The sequence below is a fragment of the Leopardus geoffroyi genome, chromosome B3 (genome assembly GCF_018350155.1).
Source record: "Leopardus geoffroyi isolate Oge1 chromosome B3, O.geoffroyi_Oge1_pat1.0, whole genome shotgun sequence".
NCBI classification, from domain to species: domain Eukaryota; kingdom Metazoa; phylum Chordata; class Mammalia; order Carnivora; family Felidae; genus Leopardus; species Leopardus geoffroyi.
In genome coordinates this window covers 99,513,835-99,527,115 of record NC_059337.1, presented here as the reverse complement: position 1 = coordinate 99,527,115, position 13,281 = coordinate 99,513,835, and the positions used below count along the sequence as shown (strand labels likewise).

Sequence of the window (13,281 nt, the reverse complement as noted above, 5' to 3'; positions counted from 1 at the left end):
ATCCCATGAGAGCCAAGAAAACTGGAGTAACGAAAAGATAATGGACGTTCTTTCACAAGGATGCCAGGCTTTTCGGTGCTTTCGACGCCTGTCTACTGACCGCCAGCTCCGGCCTCTCCCCGATGCCGCTTTGCTCTCACGCCCAGCCTTGCGATAGGCATGCTTTTAAATGCAACCACTTACTTTTTTAAAATTAAAACTAACACGCCAATGATGATTATTTTGAGGGAAAAGTTAAAGTAGTCATTTTAATTAAAAAAAATAAAATGTTGTATCTTATCGAGTGCTTTTAGCCCCACAGCTCAGGCCTGCACAGCGGGTGGCTGCCACTGCCTCTCTGAGCTTCGGTTCCTTCGTCTCTAGGTCGAGAATGAGAACAGACCCCGCCGTATGCAAACACGAGGATGAAGGAGTTAATATGTGAACTCCTCACACACGAGAGCAGGAGCAGGGGCAGCTCAGTCCCCACCAGCTTCGCCACGGGAGGCTCCGGGCTCAGAATCCTACCACCGTGGACCCTTACATGTTCCTCAACATGGCCTATTATAAGAAAGAAGAACATAAAGAAAACATTCACTCTTTAATGCTTCTTGCTTAATTGAGAACTCTTAAAAAAAAAAAAAAAAAAAACCAGCACTTTAAAGACAAATAAAAAGTAACTTTATTGACTGCTAATCTTACCATGAAATGCCTATAAGAAATCATTACAAAATAATGCAGTTTTCTTTTACACACTTTTGGTATCTTCCTGATATGATGATCCTTTCACAGAAAGGATTATTTACAGTTTATGTAGATATAAAGCTCGTTGCAAATACAAATGTCGCTGTATCGAGGCAGTATATACCAACTGGTATACCGACTAGCGATGATATTAACAAATGCAGAATAAATAACAGCTTCATATGTTTCTTTTCCTTTTTTATTTTTTAAAACAATTTCCAAATACAAAACGTAGATAACCAAAATGGATTTTCATATACATATATATAATTCTGCCACAAATAGAGGATCAAAAAGCAAAAATGTTCCTTAGCATGTTTCATTTTTGAAAACCCACAAGACTATGCATAAACCCAATTAGAAAGAGGGTGTGCAAAACCACCAATAATGCTGGCAAAACCCTGAAGACCTGATTCTGGCTGAAGCACAGAGAAACTAAAGCGCTACATACTGAATTAAATATGCTTTTGCCTCGATGTTGCAAGAAATGCTAAGAGCTAGGGAAACGCACCACATTATGATCTGGGCTCTTGAAGGTTAAACTTCCTAGGATTTGTCCCTTAAGCATCTATAAGAAATGGTGGACTATTTAACGACTTACTTATAAGTGAAGCTGTCATTAGATGATCCTTCTACCCTTTCATACAGAAGACTGAGACACTTGTACATTCTGGTATCTGAAAACTTTGGTTCTTTTAAAACTTTTGATAAAAACAAAATAATCGCATGACTACAAAACTCTATAGAACTTCTGTTCCTTTTTCCAAGTGTCGGGTTGAACTGATTCGATTGGGATTGCAGTGTCCACACTGGCCTGGCCCATCCGCACGCGGGCGTCTGAGCACAGCACAGGTGAGGCTTGTCCACACTCCCCTTATGTTCATAATACTGACTCCCGCCCCCAGGGAACACTGCATGTTCTGCTGTACCCTAAATCGATTTCTTTGTTACCTGAAAACTTAATTTTGTATAAAAATATGACTGTTTCTCTAGAAAATAATATATAGTTTTTTTTTTTTAAGAAAACCTGGCAGATAGAAAAAATGGTGTATCAAAATATGGTAAACAAATGTCGTTAAATACGAAATCATTACAAACATCTCGTAGAAAGACATTGTGCTAAAGTTCTCTCCTGAAGTGTGAACAACATTGTTTCTGTACATCTAAAGGTTGATCAATTCACTCTCCTGACGAGGTTTCATTATATATCCTAATAGCAGTGGCAGTAACTGTCTTAAAAATGGTCCTTCCTCAAACACTGACATTTTCTGTACACCTTAACTTCAAAATTAAGAAAAAGACACCCTCTGGAGCAGTGGTTTTAAACCCTGTAGCATATTAGCTCCATCTGGAGAGCTTTAAAGGAAAAGGCAATTCCACCTGGACCTCACTGCAACAGACTGATTTTATTGGTCTGAAGTGGGATCCAGACAGTGTTATTGTTTTTAAAGCTCCCCAAATAATTCTAGTGTGCAACCAGGGTTGAGAATCATGGCAAAAGACACATGGGAAAACAGTTGTTCTTAACTCTGCATATATTAACTGATTGTCTGTAGGTATCATTCATTCAGTGACACCTCCTCCATATTAAACAAGCATGACTATGTACACAAAACAGTCATGGAAGCCAAAATGAAGCGTTAGTAAGCTGTAAACACATATAAACACATACAATCTCAGGTATTTATATATGTATAACATATATGTATAGTTAGGGTGTTTTGCTTAAGCAGAAACAAGCATTACTACAATTTGTTGTTGATTTAAAAAAAAAACAAAACAAAACACCAAGCACAAACATTTTCTAAGACGTTTCCATAGTTTTAACAGAAACTGGTTTTACAAACTCTACAAAATGCACGAAGACGTGAACACAACTGATGAGTTACTCGGACGAGAAACTAGCTGGGTCCCAGAGCTTTCGCGAAGAGCAGGAGGAGGACAGGGCACTGACCAGGCATGAAGGAGTCACAAGGCATCACAGCACACATAGCCTTCTGGTTATTGCTTCATTCATGTCTTCTTGGCCCCGGGCTGCATTTCTGTTATGTACATATCTTTGGCTTGCTAGAACTACAAGATTTTTACTACTTCATTAGTGTTCACTTTGGGACAGCCCCAGCAAGGCGGCAATGGCTATGTACCAGGCAATGGTTTCTCCCTTAAAAGGAGAGACTCTCCTTTCTCTCCTCCCTCAAACCATGTGCATGAGGGAGTGACACACACACACACACACACACACGCACACGCACATTTACAAGCAAACAAATCAATCTAATAACATCTTTCACATGATAAAAAATGTGATGTCGTATGATCAAACTGAAAAACAAAACGAGGGACAAACACACCACAATTCAATATTCTGAAGGCTTGGTAACCAGTAAAGCACGTTTCCTTCCGAAGGGTCACGAACTTCTGGGCACTTGTCTTGCCGTACCTTCTCTGCAGTTCTTTTCTCTCTGTGTAATACTTAAAGTGCAATTGTCCCAAGGCTTTTATTTCCATTGCAAATATCATAAAGAAAGAGCTATGTGGTGGGGTGAAGAAAATATGGCACGATACTTAAAGAGAGAACCCGTGGCTTCTCCGGCCTCCAGCAGACAGCAGGCTGCCTGTGTGGCTAGCTACACGCAGACGTACTTTATACAACGAACTCTGGAACTTCGTCATGAGTGAGATCCAGAGAAAAGTACTTGCTGGTTCTTTTGACTGGAAAAGCATCTTGGATGTTGACACACTGCTGAGCCAAGCAGCTGTTGCAGTAGAGGCCTTCCTCATCCAGTTCGTGGCCACACCCGAAAGTGTAGCTCTGAGCAGTGTCTTGACATAGACCTGCAATGCGCAGGAAGTCTTTCTGGTAAAGCCTGATGTCATCAAGGCTCAAGCTGTGTCGATCGGTGGAGGTCTTTGGTTTTCGACATATGGTCTGCAAAATAAAGTAAGGTTAAAACCACTTCAAGAGGATGACTAAAGTGACAGGTTAGCGCTATTTTGCCCTTGTAAAGAGCGACACTGCAAAATCATAGAAGGTTATGGAATCCTTATATGTTAGAAAGTGATTTCCGGTCTGAGGTCCTGCGGGGAAAACAGCACCACTACCAACAGTCAGAGTGGCTAACATTTACTGAGCTCTGATTATGTGCAAGGCTCTCACCTAAACACGATATTATGTATTTACTCGTTTACTCTTCCCATCTGCCCTATGAGCCCAGTGCTATTATTCTCCCCATTTTACAGATGAATAATCCAAGGAAAAGGAAGTAAATGCAACAGAAGCCTGTCTCTAGCATCTCAGAAGTCAAGAAAATGTCTTAAAAGGAGGCTAGATACGTACAGATATAGTTTCTTCTCTTTTTTCTTTCTACTAGAATATGACAATTCAACATATTCTATACAGTAATACTTTCATGCTGAGCTCTATTATTATTTTCATAAGAAATGTGGAAATGAACCAATTACTCAAGGAATACAATTTGAAGAACGTTTTTTGGGGGGTTTATTTTTTTGTTTTTTTTAAAGCTAGAGTTCTTGGATAGAAAAATAATACAAAGTACGGAAAGGTTGGGAGGCAAGAGGCAGCTCCCAAACACTGTAGGAGGTGCTGTGCCAAATACTCCACACAGTGGGCAACAGACTTACAGAACTCATTATCCCCAGAAGTGGTACTGGCTGAAAACATAAATAGGTTAAAAAATGGCTCAGATAATTACATGAACGAAAGACGCTTAATGGGTTATTTAAGGAAACAGGGCACTGTACCTCTCAGCTTTTGCTGCTGAACACCACAAAAGCCAACCTCGTTAGAATAAGAGATCACTTTTTGCTAAAGGCAAAAGCACCAGGAGGAGAGAACAGGGTCTGAGCCCAAAACCATTTTATTTGGAAGTATCACATCCGAGCACTCCCTGAAGAAGGTCCCCTGGACCCACACAGGCTTCCCAGGTGCCAACGGGCTTTCCCACACAGAATTCATTAGGTCATCCTCACGAATCCACACAGCAGGCACGCAAACGCGCTTCCCATTTTGCAGGCGTGGAATCTGATCCTCAGCTGTGCACCACAAGCACTTACGTACAGGAAGATCTAACACCGGGTGACAGAACTGGGTGCAAACCCGGGCAGTGGACCCTGGGATTTGTAATCATCATGCTACACATACTGCTTTAGAAATTATTCACTGGAGTAATCAAAAAAATATGTAATAAAACATCATGTGCACATAGAAATGAAAAAGAAAACAGGGAAGAGAGAAGCACACACAGAAAGCAAAAAGACACAAAACCCAAAAAAGACAGAGATGGACCAAGAAAGAGAGTCATAAAGGAGAGAGAAAGAGAATACACAGGAAATAGAGGTGAGTATATCAGCTGTGGAACAGATCCAGACGCTACAACCATGAATTTCAGAGTATTTTATCTTTTGATATTTTAATAGTCTAGCAAGTGATCACAGGTTATCAGTCTCACTCAGCATACTTTGAAAACGCAATCTGAATGGAATAATCAGCGTGGAAACGTTTCTGCCATAACACGCCTGACAAGAGAATTATTCTCTCAGTTGTTGAGGTTCACACACACAACCTGAAGTCTGAAGTTACGCACTTCCCACCTCTATAAAGTGGCAAACAAAGTATATAATTTATCCAAATGAAAATCAACTCAGAGATGAATGGAACTAGCAAACACAATGGTTATCAACTGAGGATAAAGCTAGAATGTACCTAAGAAGAATCACTGCCTTATGGTTCTTAATTTTTTGCTCATTTATATAAATATAAACATTAAGTTCCAATTTAACATTTTCTGTAACTTCAGTGCACAACTTAAACATTTCGATTCCTTCTGTACCTGTGGAAGAGAGTCCGTACTCTGGCCACGAAGCTTCACAACTGTTTCTGAGGAGCTAGAGGTGGAAGAACCAATTTCTTTCACAATCAACCCTGAAGTAAAACACAGAAAAACAACGACAATGAAGACTTCCTTATTCATACTTTTTGCCACCTATCTGACATATGCTACCACCAAGACTGAAAGGTCAAGTATTAACTGTTCCTGAGAAATCTCACTGTGACTCATCCGTGGTAGACAACCAGCCTAGGACACATCCCATCTCCTGTCTCACAGTAAATAGGGGGGAGAGGGATAAATGTGGGGTCAGCGTACAGGAAGGAGTTTAGAGTCTGCCTTTTCTAAGGTGAACTACAACTTCTAATTTAAGCTATTTATGATGAAATTAGTAACAAAAACAAAGACCGTAGATGTAAAGCAGTCTCCCTCCTAAAGCTAAACTGTGACACGGCTGTCTAGGTTTGGGTCCCTTTAGATGGACGGTTAAAGTGTAGTGTGGGGCTTGACCTCCAGAGTCACACGGATCTGAGCCGGAAGCAGGCCCAGAAAAGTAATTAACTGTGTATGCTGGCCAGTGACTTAGCCCCCCTATGTTTCGGTCTCATCTTATAAAGTGGGCCTGACAGCAGTGTCTATCCAACAGAGTTTAATGACGACTGACGAGTAAATGCATGAAGAGGGCGAGGTACAGGGCCTGCACACAGGACACATCCAGCTCAGAGCTCCTCGGGCTGACCGGGGCCCTGTGGCACTTGCCTCCTACAATAAATCCTGCTGGGGAGAGGCCACGAGTGGGAGGCCACCCTAAGCATTCAGTTCTGGATCTCTGAGAGTGACAGGGCCCTAAATCACCCCAGTGCCCAGGAGTCACCTCCTAATATTTTGGAAACAGAAATCCAGGGCTGAAACTTCCCTCTGAGGCTCTAGCATGTTGAGTGAAGCACCAGGAAAAAATGTTTCGTAAGATAAGACTGCTAACAAGAATTGGATACGGAAGTGGAGATCACTGACATTTTTCTTGCAAATAGATGAAGCAGGTCAGTCAAACCCCAGATTCTTTTTTTTTTTTTTTTTAATTTTTTTTTTTTCAACGTTTATTTATTTTTGGGACAGAGAGAGACAGAGCATGAATGGGGGAGGGGCAGAGAGAGAGAGGGAGACACAGAATCGGAAACAGGCTCCAGGCTCTGAGCCATCAGCCCAGAGCCCGACGCGGGGCTCGAACTCACGGACCGCGAGATCGTGACCTGGCTGAAGTCGGACGCTTAACCAACTGCGCCACCCAGGCGCCCCAAACCCCAGATTCTTAAGGCCAAATGGCTTCTCAGATAAAGCACATTCTCACCTTATAAAAAAGGAACCTGGAGTGCAATGTGATTTTTATTTAGCTACTTGCTGATAACCTCAGAAATGGCCTTTTGTGTTTTATCCCTTAACTCTTTAGAAATGACGCCTAACGATTCAGTGTCGAGTATATACCTTGTATATATTAAGTGTTTGATATTTTGTTCAATTGAAACATGGAAGGAGGACATTCTTGGTTTACATGTAGACAGTTTAAAAGCCTTCAGGTAGGTACTTATGTTTTGGGGGTTGGTACAGACTGCTTTAGTAGGGGGTCTTTCTTGAGAATATCTTTATCTTTTAAAAAGCTTTAAACTTTTAACAAATCCTCAGAGGATGATGTGGACTGGTGTCCTTGGTTGGCACTTGGCATGGGTCCTTCTGGACTTCCTGGTAAATGTGTCCTTGGCCACCATGTCTGTAAATTATGTGCTCCCAAACCCAAACTCCGCATTAGACAAGTCAGCAGCAAGTCTGGTGCTGAGAACACTAACCTGACTTGTACCAAACTTCCATCCCTATTCGATCTCAGCTCCATGCTTGAGAAACAATGTTTAAATGCTCAAATTGTAGGGGCACCTGGGTGGCTCAGTCAGTTAAGCATCCAATTTCAGCTCAGTTCATGATCTCATGGTTTGAGTTCGAGCCCCGCATTGGGCTCTGTGCTGACAGCTCAAAGCCTGGAGCCTGCTTCGGATTCTGTGTCTCCCTCTCTCTCTGCCCCTCCCCTGCTCACGCTGTGTCTCTCTCTCTCTCTCTCTCAAAAATAAATAAATGTTAAAAAAAAGTAAATGCTCAAATTGTAGAGAATTTGGAAGAGGAGGATGATGCGAGGAAGAAAATAAGATCATCACAACCCCATCATCCAGAGAAAGGCTATTCATATTTTTATGTATTTTTTCATATACATATATACATTTTTGTAATTTGAGAGCATCCTGATTATACAATTTGTGCTGTTTTTCTTACCTATCTTTCTTATATTATTAAATATTCTTTAAAAGTGTCATTAGTTAATGGCTGTACGATATTTCACTATATGGACAGCATATAACTGCTCATTGTTAACCATTCAGGTTCTTTTTCAATAAATAACATTTCAAAAAGCATTTTTTTTGTATAAAAACCTCTTTAAACAGCCACCCTATTTATTTAAATTTTACTTCTATTTAAAATTACAAAATCTTACCATAAAAATTAAACATAGAAATAGATAAATAAAAAGCCAAAGTCTGTTTCCCTCATCTCCTCTCCTCCCATGGACACTTTGGTGTATATGGTTTGGACAGTTTTCTTTCCACAAAAATACCCATGCACATATCGAGTGAGAGCATGATATCCATGTACATATAATGTGCATAAAATTGTAAATTTATATTTAATATATGTGTTAAAATGTATTTGTGAGGGAAGACATCTATGTAAGAAAGTAAATGGGCAAAGAAACGGGGGTAAAGTTTGGTTTGAGAACTCTAAGCCTGAAGCATGACCAGAGCAAGCAGCCTGACGAATCTGTGTTTGCTTAGGCAGAGCGGTTCTCTGTAACCACTGGCAGGTCTATTCCCCGCAGAGCATCTAGAGGCCATGCTTCTGCTAGGTGAGCAGAGGAAATTCTCCAATAAAAGGAGCCTTGTGCTCTTACAGATTCAATGCCAGGATGAGGGGGCCATGTGTACTGTGGTCTTGTTTCTCTCTCATTCCCAGCACCTGTTGCATGGGTGAGGCTCACTTATCAGGGACCGTGGGTCTTGACACAGCAATGGCAGGTCACCCCAGTTGTAAACAGGGTCTTTCACTCAAAGCTCAAAGCGGTTGACCAGTAAGTACCTGGGCCATTTCGACTTCATTCCTAAGGTATGTTTTTTAGACAGAACGGAGACCAATTCATAAAATGTGGCGAGAGCAGTTAGGAGTGACTGAGGTTTAAAAACAAAACCTGGGGCGCCTGGGTGGCTCAGTCGGTTAAGCGTCTGACTTTGGCTCATGGTCATGATCTCGTGGTTTGGGAGTTCGAGCCCTGCGTCGGGCTCTGTGCTGACAGCTCGGAGCCTGGAGCCTGCTTTGGATTCTGTGTCTCCTTCTCTCTCTGGCCCTTCCCCTCTCGAGCTCTGTTTCTCTCTCTCTCTCAAAAATAAATAAACGTTAAAAAAAATTGAAAACAAAACCCATACTGTGGTTTTTTGCAGTAATATTGAAGGGTAATATCTTTTATTTGATAGAAATAGATTATTACATATCGTATTATATAATCCCATAATAGGTTTACAGTGAATGCAAGTGTCCTAGTAGAGTTAATGAAATACAGAATATAATAGGAATGCCTTTTTACGCCAACATTTATTGACACTTTTTCCTCCACACTCCCATACCCACTCTGATCTAGTTGGGGAAAAACAATACAAACCAAACTCGGAGACCTGCCTTCTGTTTCTAGCCACCTAAGTGTCTGTCCCCCTCATCTATGGGTTTTCTCATCTGTAAAAAGGAGGTCTCTGAGGTCCCTTCTAGATGTATTCTAGGATTCTCTGATTATCATTTGTAATAGCAAAACAAAACAACAGCAACAAAGAGAAAACTGTGTTTTACCACTTTGTGCTGAGCACAGGGGAGAGGATGCTAATTCCCCATCCTAGATGCTTCTCCCCTTCTGTTCTCTTTCTTCCTCACGAGGTACTCGACCCTGCAGTCTATGGCACTGACTTGGAAAGGTTCTGATTCCAGCCCTGTTTCTGATCGAGAGCCCCACCCTGACCCTTCTGTTTTCTGAGGCACCTGCTCCTTAGTCCAAGACCATCCACTAGCTCAGGAGAAGAACTTCCCACAAGAGCTCACCAGAGTGTCCATTCAGCTTCCGTGACATGAGCATGTCCTCGGTGATGTAGATGCACATGTCTGGGCTGACTTCCAGAGACTCTTCATTCATCTGTTCCAGGTCCCTGGGGTCATCAACCAACATCTCTATTTCTGACGCAGAAGAAGAAAAAGACGTTTAGTGACACGAAGGGAAATGGATGCCAGCATTCGTAGCCACACTTTGCGGGAGGCTCTGTAATTATTCAGATTTTAAAATACATTTGCTAATGAGAATCTACAATAGGAAACTCTAGGACAATTCTCAACTAGATGTATTTGCCCTCTTTTTCACAGGGTTGCTGTGTTACCTACATGTCTTCTAATGCCACGATTGAACTGTGTTATTCTTTCCTCTGTGAGAAAGAAGGAAAGAGCTATACCACCTTGCTGAGATGACAAAGGGCAACTGAGACTGATGGGCCACATGCCTAAGCCAGAGCAGACTGCTGTCACCTGCACCAGGAGTAGTTCATGAAGCTCCCCATTTCCAGACCTGCCTGCCCGCAGGGCATTCAGCTGACTTCACTAGAGATCCACATGAATTCTAGAGTAAGCATGCAAATGGGCTGCTGTTTTCCTTAATGAAGTCACTACCCTTTCCCCAAACCCGGATGCTATAGCACTTGAGGAATAAAAATAATAAAAAAGATGCCCACATACGTTAAGTTTCGCTGAGACAGTCTGGTTTTTCTCTCCTTAACAGAGTTAAGCATCCAGGTGCTAACTTTCTTTTACATTCCCAGAGTTCTGGCTGCATAGGAGGAATTGAAGAAATACTAAATAACCAATGGCCTGGACTCAAGTCTTTTTTTTTTTTTCCCCCTCTGCAAAGTTTAAGACATTTCTGTCACTATCACTGCGTCTCTGCTGTTGTCCTCACCAATGCCTATTTAATCTGGGAACCAGAAATGCAGACACGAGTGCTGCGGCACCGACCTCTCCTCTACTTCGGCTAAACCGCCAGGACTCAGCCTCCACTGGCGTCCAACCCTGTGGCGGCAAAGGATCGTGACCAGAGGGATGCTTTGTTCACCGACACGAGCAACTCCCCCAAATCATGGGGGAAGGTGCAGGACACCTGTCCATTACTACCCCCCGGCTGTGCCCTACACAGCAGTTCTCCAGAAGGGATGCTTGGGGAAAAAAAACCAGAAACAAGACGAGGCAAGAGGAAGAAGGGGGCGAGCGACAGCGGCTCAGCGCTGCCAGCTTGGAAAGCCGCGGCGAGCGGCTTACCGTCGTCCTGCGAGTCCTCTTCCGGCCGGTCCTTGCCGCTGCTCTCCACCCCGGAGGTGTGGGAGCTGCCGTGGCTGGTTGTGGAGCTGCAGGTCTTCAGCTTGCGGTGGATGGCACTGCCAGAGTAGCTGTCCTCCGGCCCTGCGTCTCGGGGCTTGGTGTCCGCCTCGATGCCCGACGTGTGCGAGCTGCCGTGGCTGGCGGTGGAGTGGCGGGACAGGCGCTTGTGCTTGGCGCTGCCCGCGCTGCTGCCGCTGGCCCGGGACCGCTTTTCCAGCTGGTCCACGTCCAGGTCCAGGCTGTCGCTGATGTAGGACTCCCGGTACTGCTTCTTCTCTGCGCGGTGAGGAGCACATTCACGCAGGACGGCGGGCGGGGGAGGGGAGGGGAGGGGGAGACACGCCTGGTTAGCCGACAGGGCACATCAGGCTAAGAACGCTGCAAGTTCACACCCAGGATCTAGTTAAGCAGGATCACACCCAGGATCTAGGCGCCGTGAGGGTTCTGACCCGGGTGGGTGGGAGGGGGTCAACTTAGGATGATGAGCAAAAACCAGTACAACGGATTTGAGCGAGTACTGAGACTACTCAAAGGGTTTTGACGTTTCAAAACTCGGAAAAGTGCTATTTGAAGTAGAGTCGCCAGACCACCTCTTGTCTGCAAGTTGTTATTGGTCCACAGCGATGTAAGCTCAGTAAGTGAGAATAAATACTTAGAGATTTTCAGAGCAATCTGACAGTGCCGTGACAGCCACTAAGGTGATTTTGTATTTTGTAAAATATCAGTCCATGGTGGATGAGGAATGTTAAAAATCTGGTCCTTCCCCACAAATAGTTTCAGAAGCACTGCTATGGAAGACTGTTTGATAAATATAATTACACTAATTGCCAATGATTTCATTTATTCAATTTGGCCCATTAGTAGCTCAGTTCTGACTGCTGAATATAATTTAAAATAAAACTATTCTTCTCTAAATTTCCTTCAAAGAGTTCTAACATTTAGTTTTTCATTAGTGGAAACTGCTTTTCTCCATTTGGGGTGAACTAGTGAGGTTTAACCATCTACTTAGAAAACACAGTCATCACTACTGGTTTGATGATTTATACCCATGTGGCCTCTGACTGACAAAACTGTTCTTTGATTTAACATGTCAGTGCCATTCTTTAACACCAAGACGCAATGTTAGAAAGTCCCTTTTATCAAAAGCTAAAGCAACGATCACATTAAGGCACAAAGTTACAACTGAGTTGCAGGTATACAATACTTTTGTGTCTCAGGTCAGAACTGTAAAACAGAGAAATAGTTTAGATTCTTTGTATTCTTAATACTGATGACAAATAACACATTAGAACAATGTTAAAGATGGAGAATGCATTTGAGGAATGTTAAATTGATATTATTTCAGAAATTGCTAACTTGTAGACTAATTGGGTTCTCAGAGGCCTGCTGATGAATTTAATTGTCTTGTTTCTTGGGTAAGTGCACTCCTGGTGTCTTGCACTCCTGGTGTCTGAAGTATAATCTACACAGCCTCCTCAGGGAGGGAAGAAGCATTAGCAGAAAGAGAAGATGCGCTTTCCAGGATGCAAAATGCAAAAATGCTTGCAGAAGGCGATGTGTACATTTTTTGGCTCCAGCCATTCATGTCAATTCTAGGGAATCAGGCTGCATCACAACAGCGAGAATGCACAGCCACACAGAAAGCAGACTGGGGCAGGACACCAGAGCCCAAAACACACATCTGAGACAGATGTGCATCATCTAAAATCCATGTTTTAGGGCTAGACTGGGTTATAAACATTCCTGTTTTCTGAAGACAACAGGGGTTGAGAGAAGACGGAGAGATAAAAGGGTTTGCAAAATTCTCATACAATTTCTATTCACTGTGGTTTCAAAATACTAGCCACGTGGCACTTGGAAAGGTGGAAAGTGAAAAAACAGTTTTCTAAAAAGTTCTTTAGGGTGCCAGAGTTCTAAGACAAGTGGGAATTGTGGCTCTAATAACTTAAAAGCTTTCTGCCTCTTTACAAACAGCCCTTTTACTCCCAACCCTTCCCAGCAGGTTCGGAGTCTATTACGGTTACTCTAGTAACAGAAGGCAAGTGCTCGCCTAACTGTGGTCTACCTCACAGGAGCCTAGCGTAAATCTGCTTCGTGTCAGCGTGTCAGCACGGCCTTACTGTTCTACGTGGCTGGCCAGTGTTCCCTTCCCAGAGCTGTATCACTTAGACCTGGTACAAATAAAAAGTGTCATGAAGGAAATGCTGACGTGATT

At 42.9% G+C, this 13,281-nt stretch overlaps 1 protein-coding gene across 8 annotated transcripts in view; it reads right to left on the bottom strand.

Moving 5' to 3' along the window:
* Window positions 1-270: 270 nt before the first annotated feature.
* The window catches only part of FRMD6 (FERM domain containing 6), a 240,516-nt gene continuing 227,505 nt past the window's right edge, over window positions 271-13,281 (bottom strand). For 7 of the 8 annotated variants that reach the window (XM_045450953.1, XM_045450952.1, XM_045450954.1 and 4 more), the window contains 4 exons: window positions 11,007-11,342; window positions 9,750-9,881; window positions 5,574-5,665; window positions 638-3,652 (listed from right to left, as the gene is read on the bottom strand). In XM_045450953.1, coding sequence (XP_045306909.1) covers window positions 3,368-3,652; window positions 5,574-5,665; window positions 9,750-9,881; window positions 11,007-11,342 — 845 coding nt within the window. In that variant the 3' untranslated portion in view covers window positions 638-3,367. Of the gene's footprint in view, window positions 541-637; window positions 3,653-5,573; window positions 5,666-9,749; window positions 9,882-11,006; window positions 11,343-13,281 lie in introns of those variants that run through there. The other variant, XM_045450958.1, reaches the window with a different exon arrangement.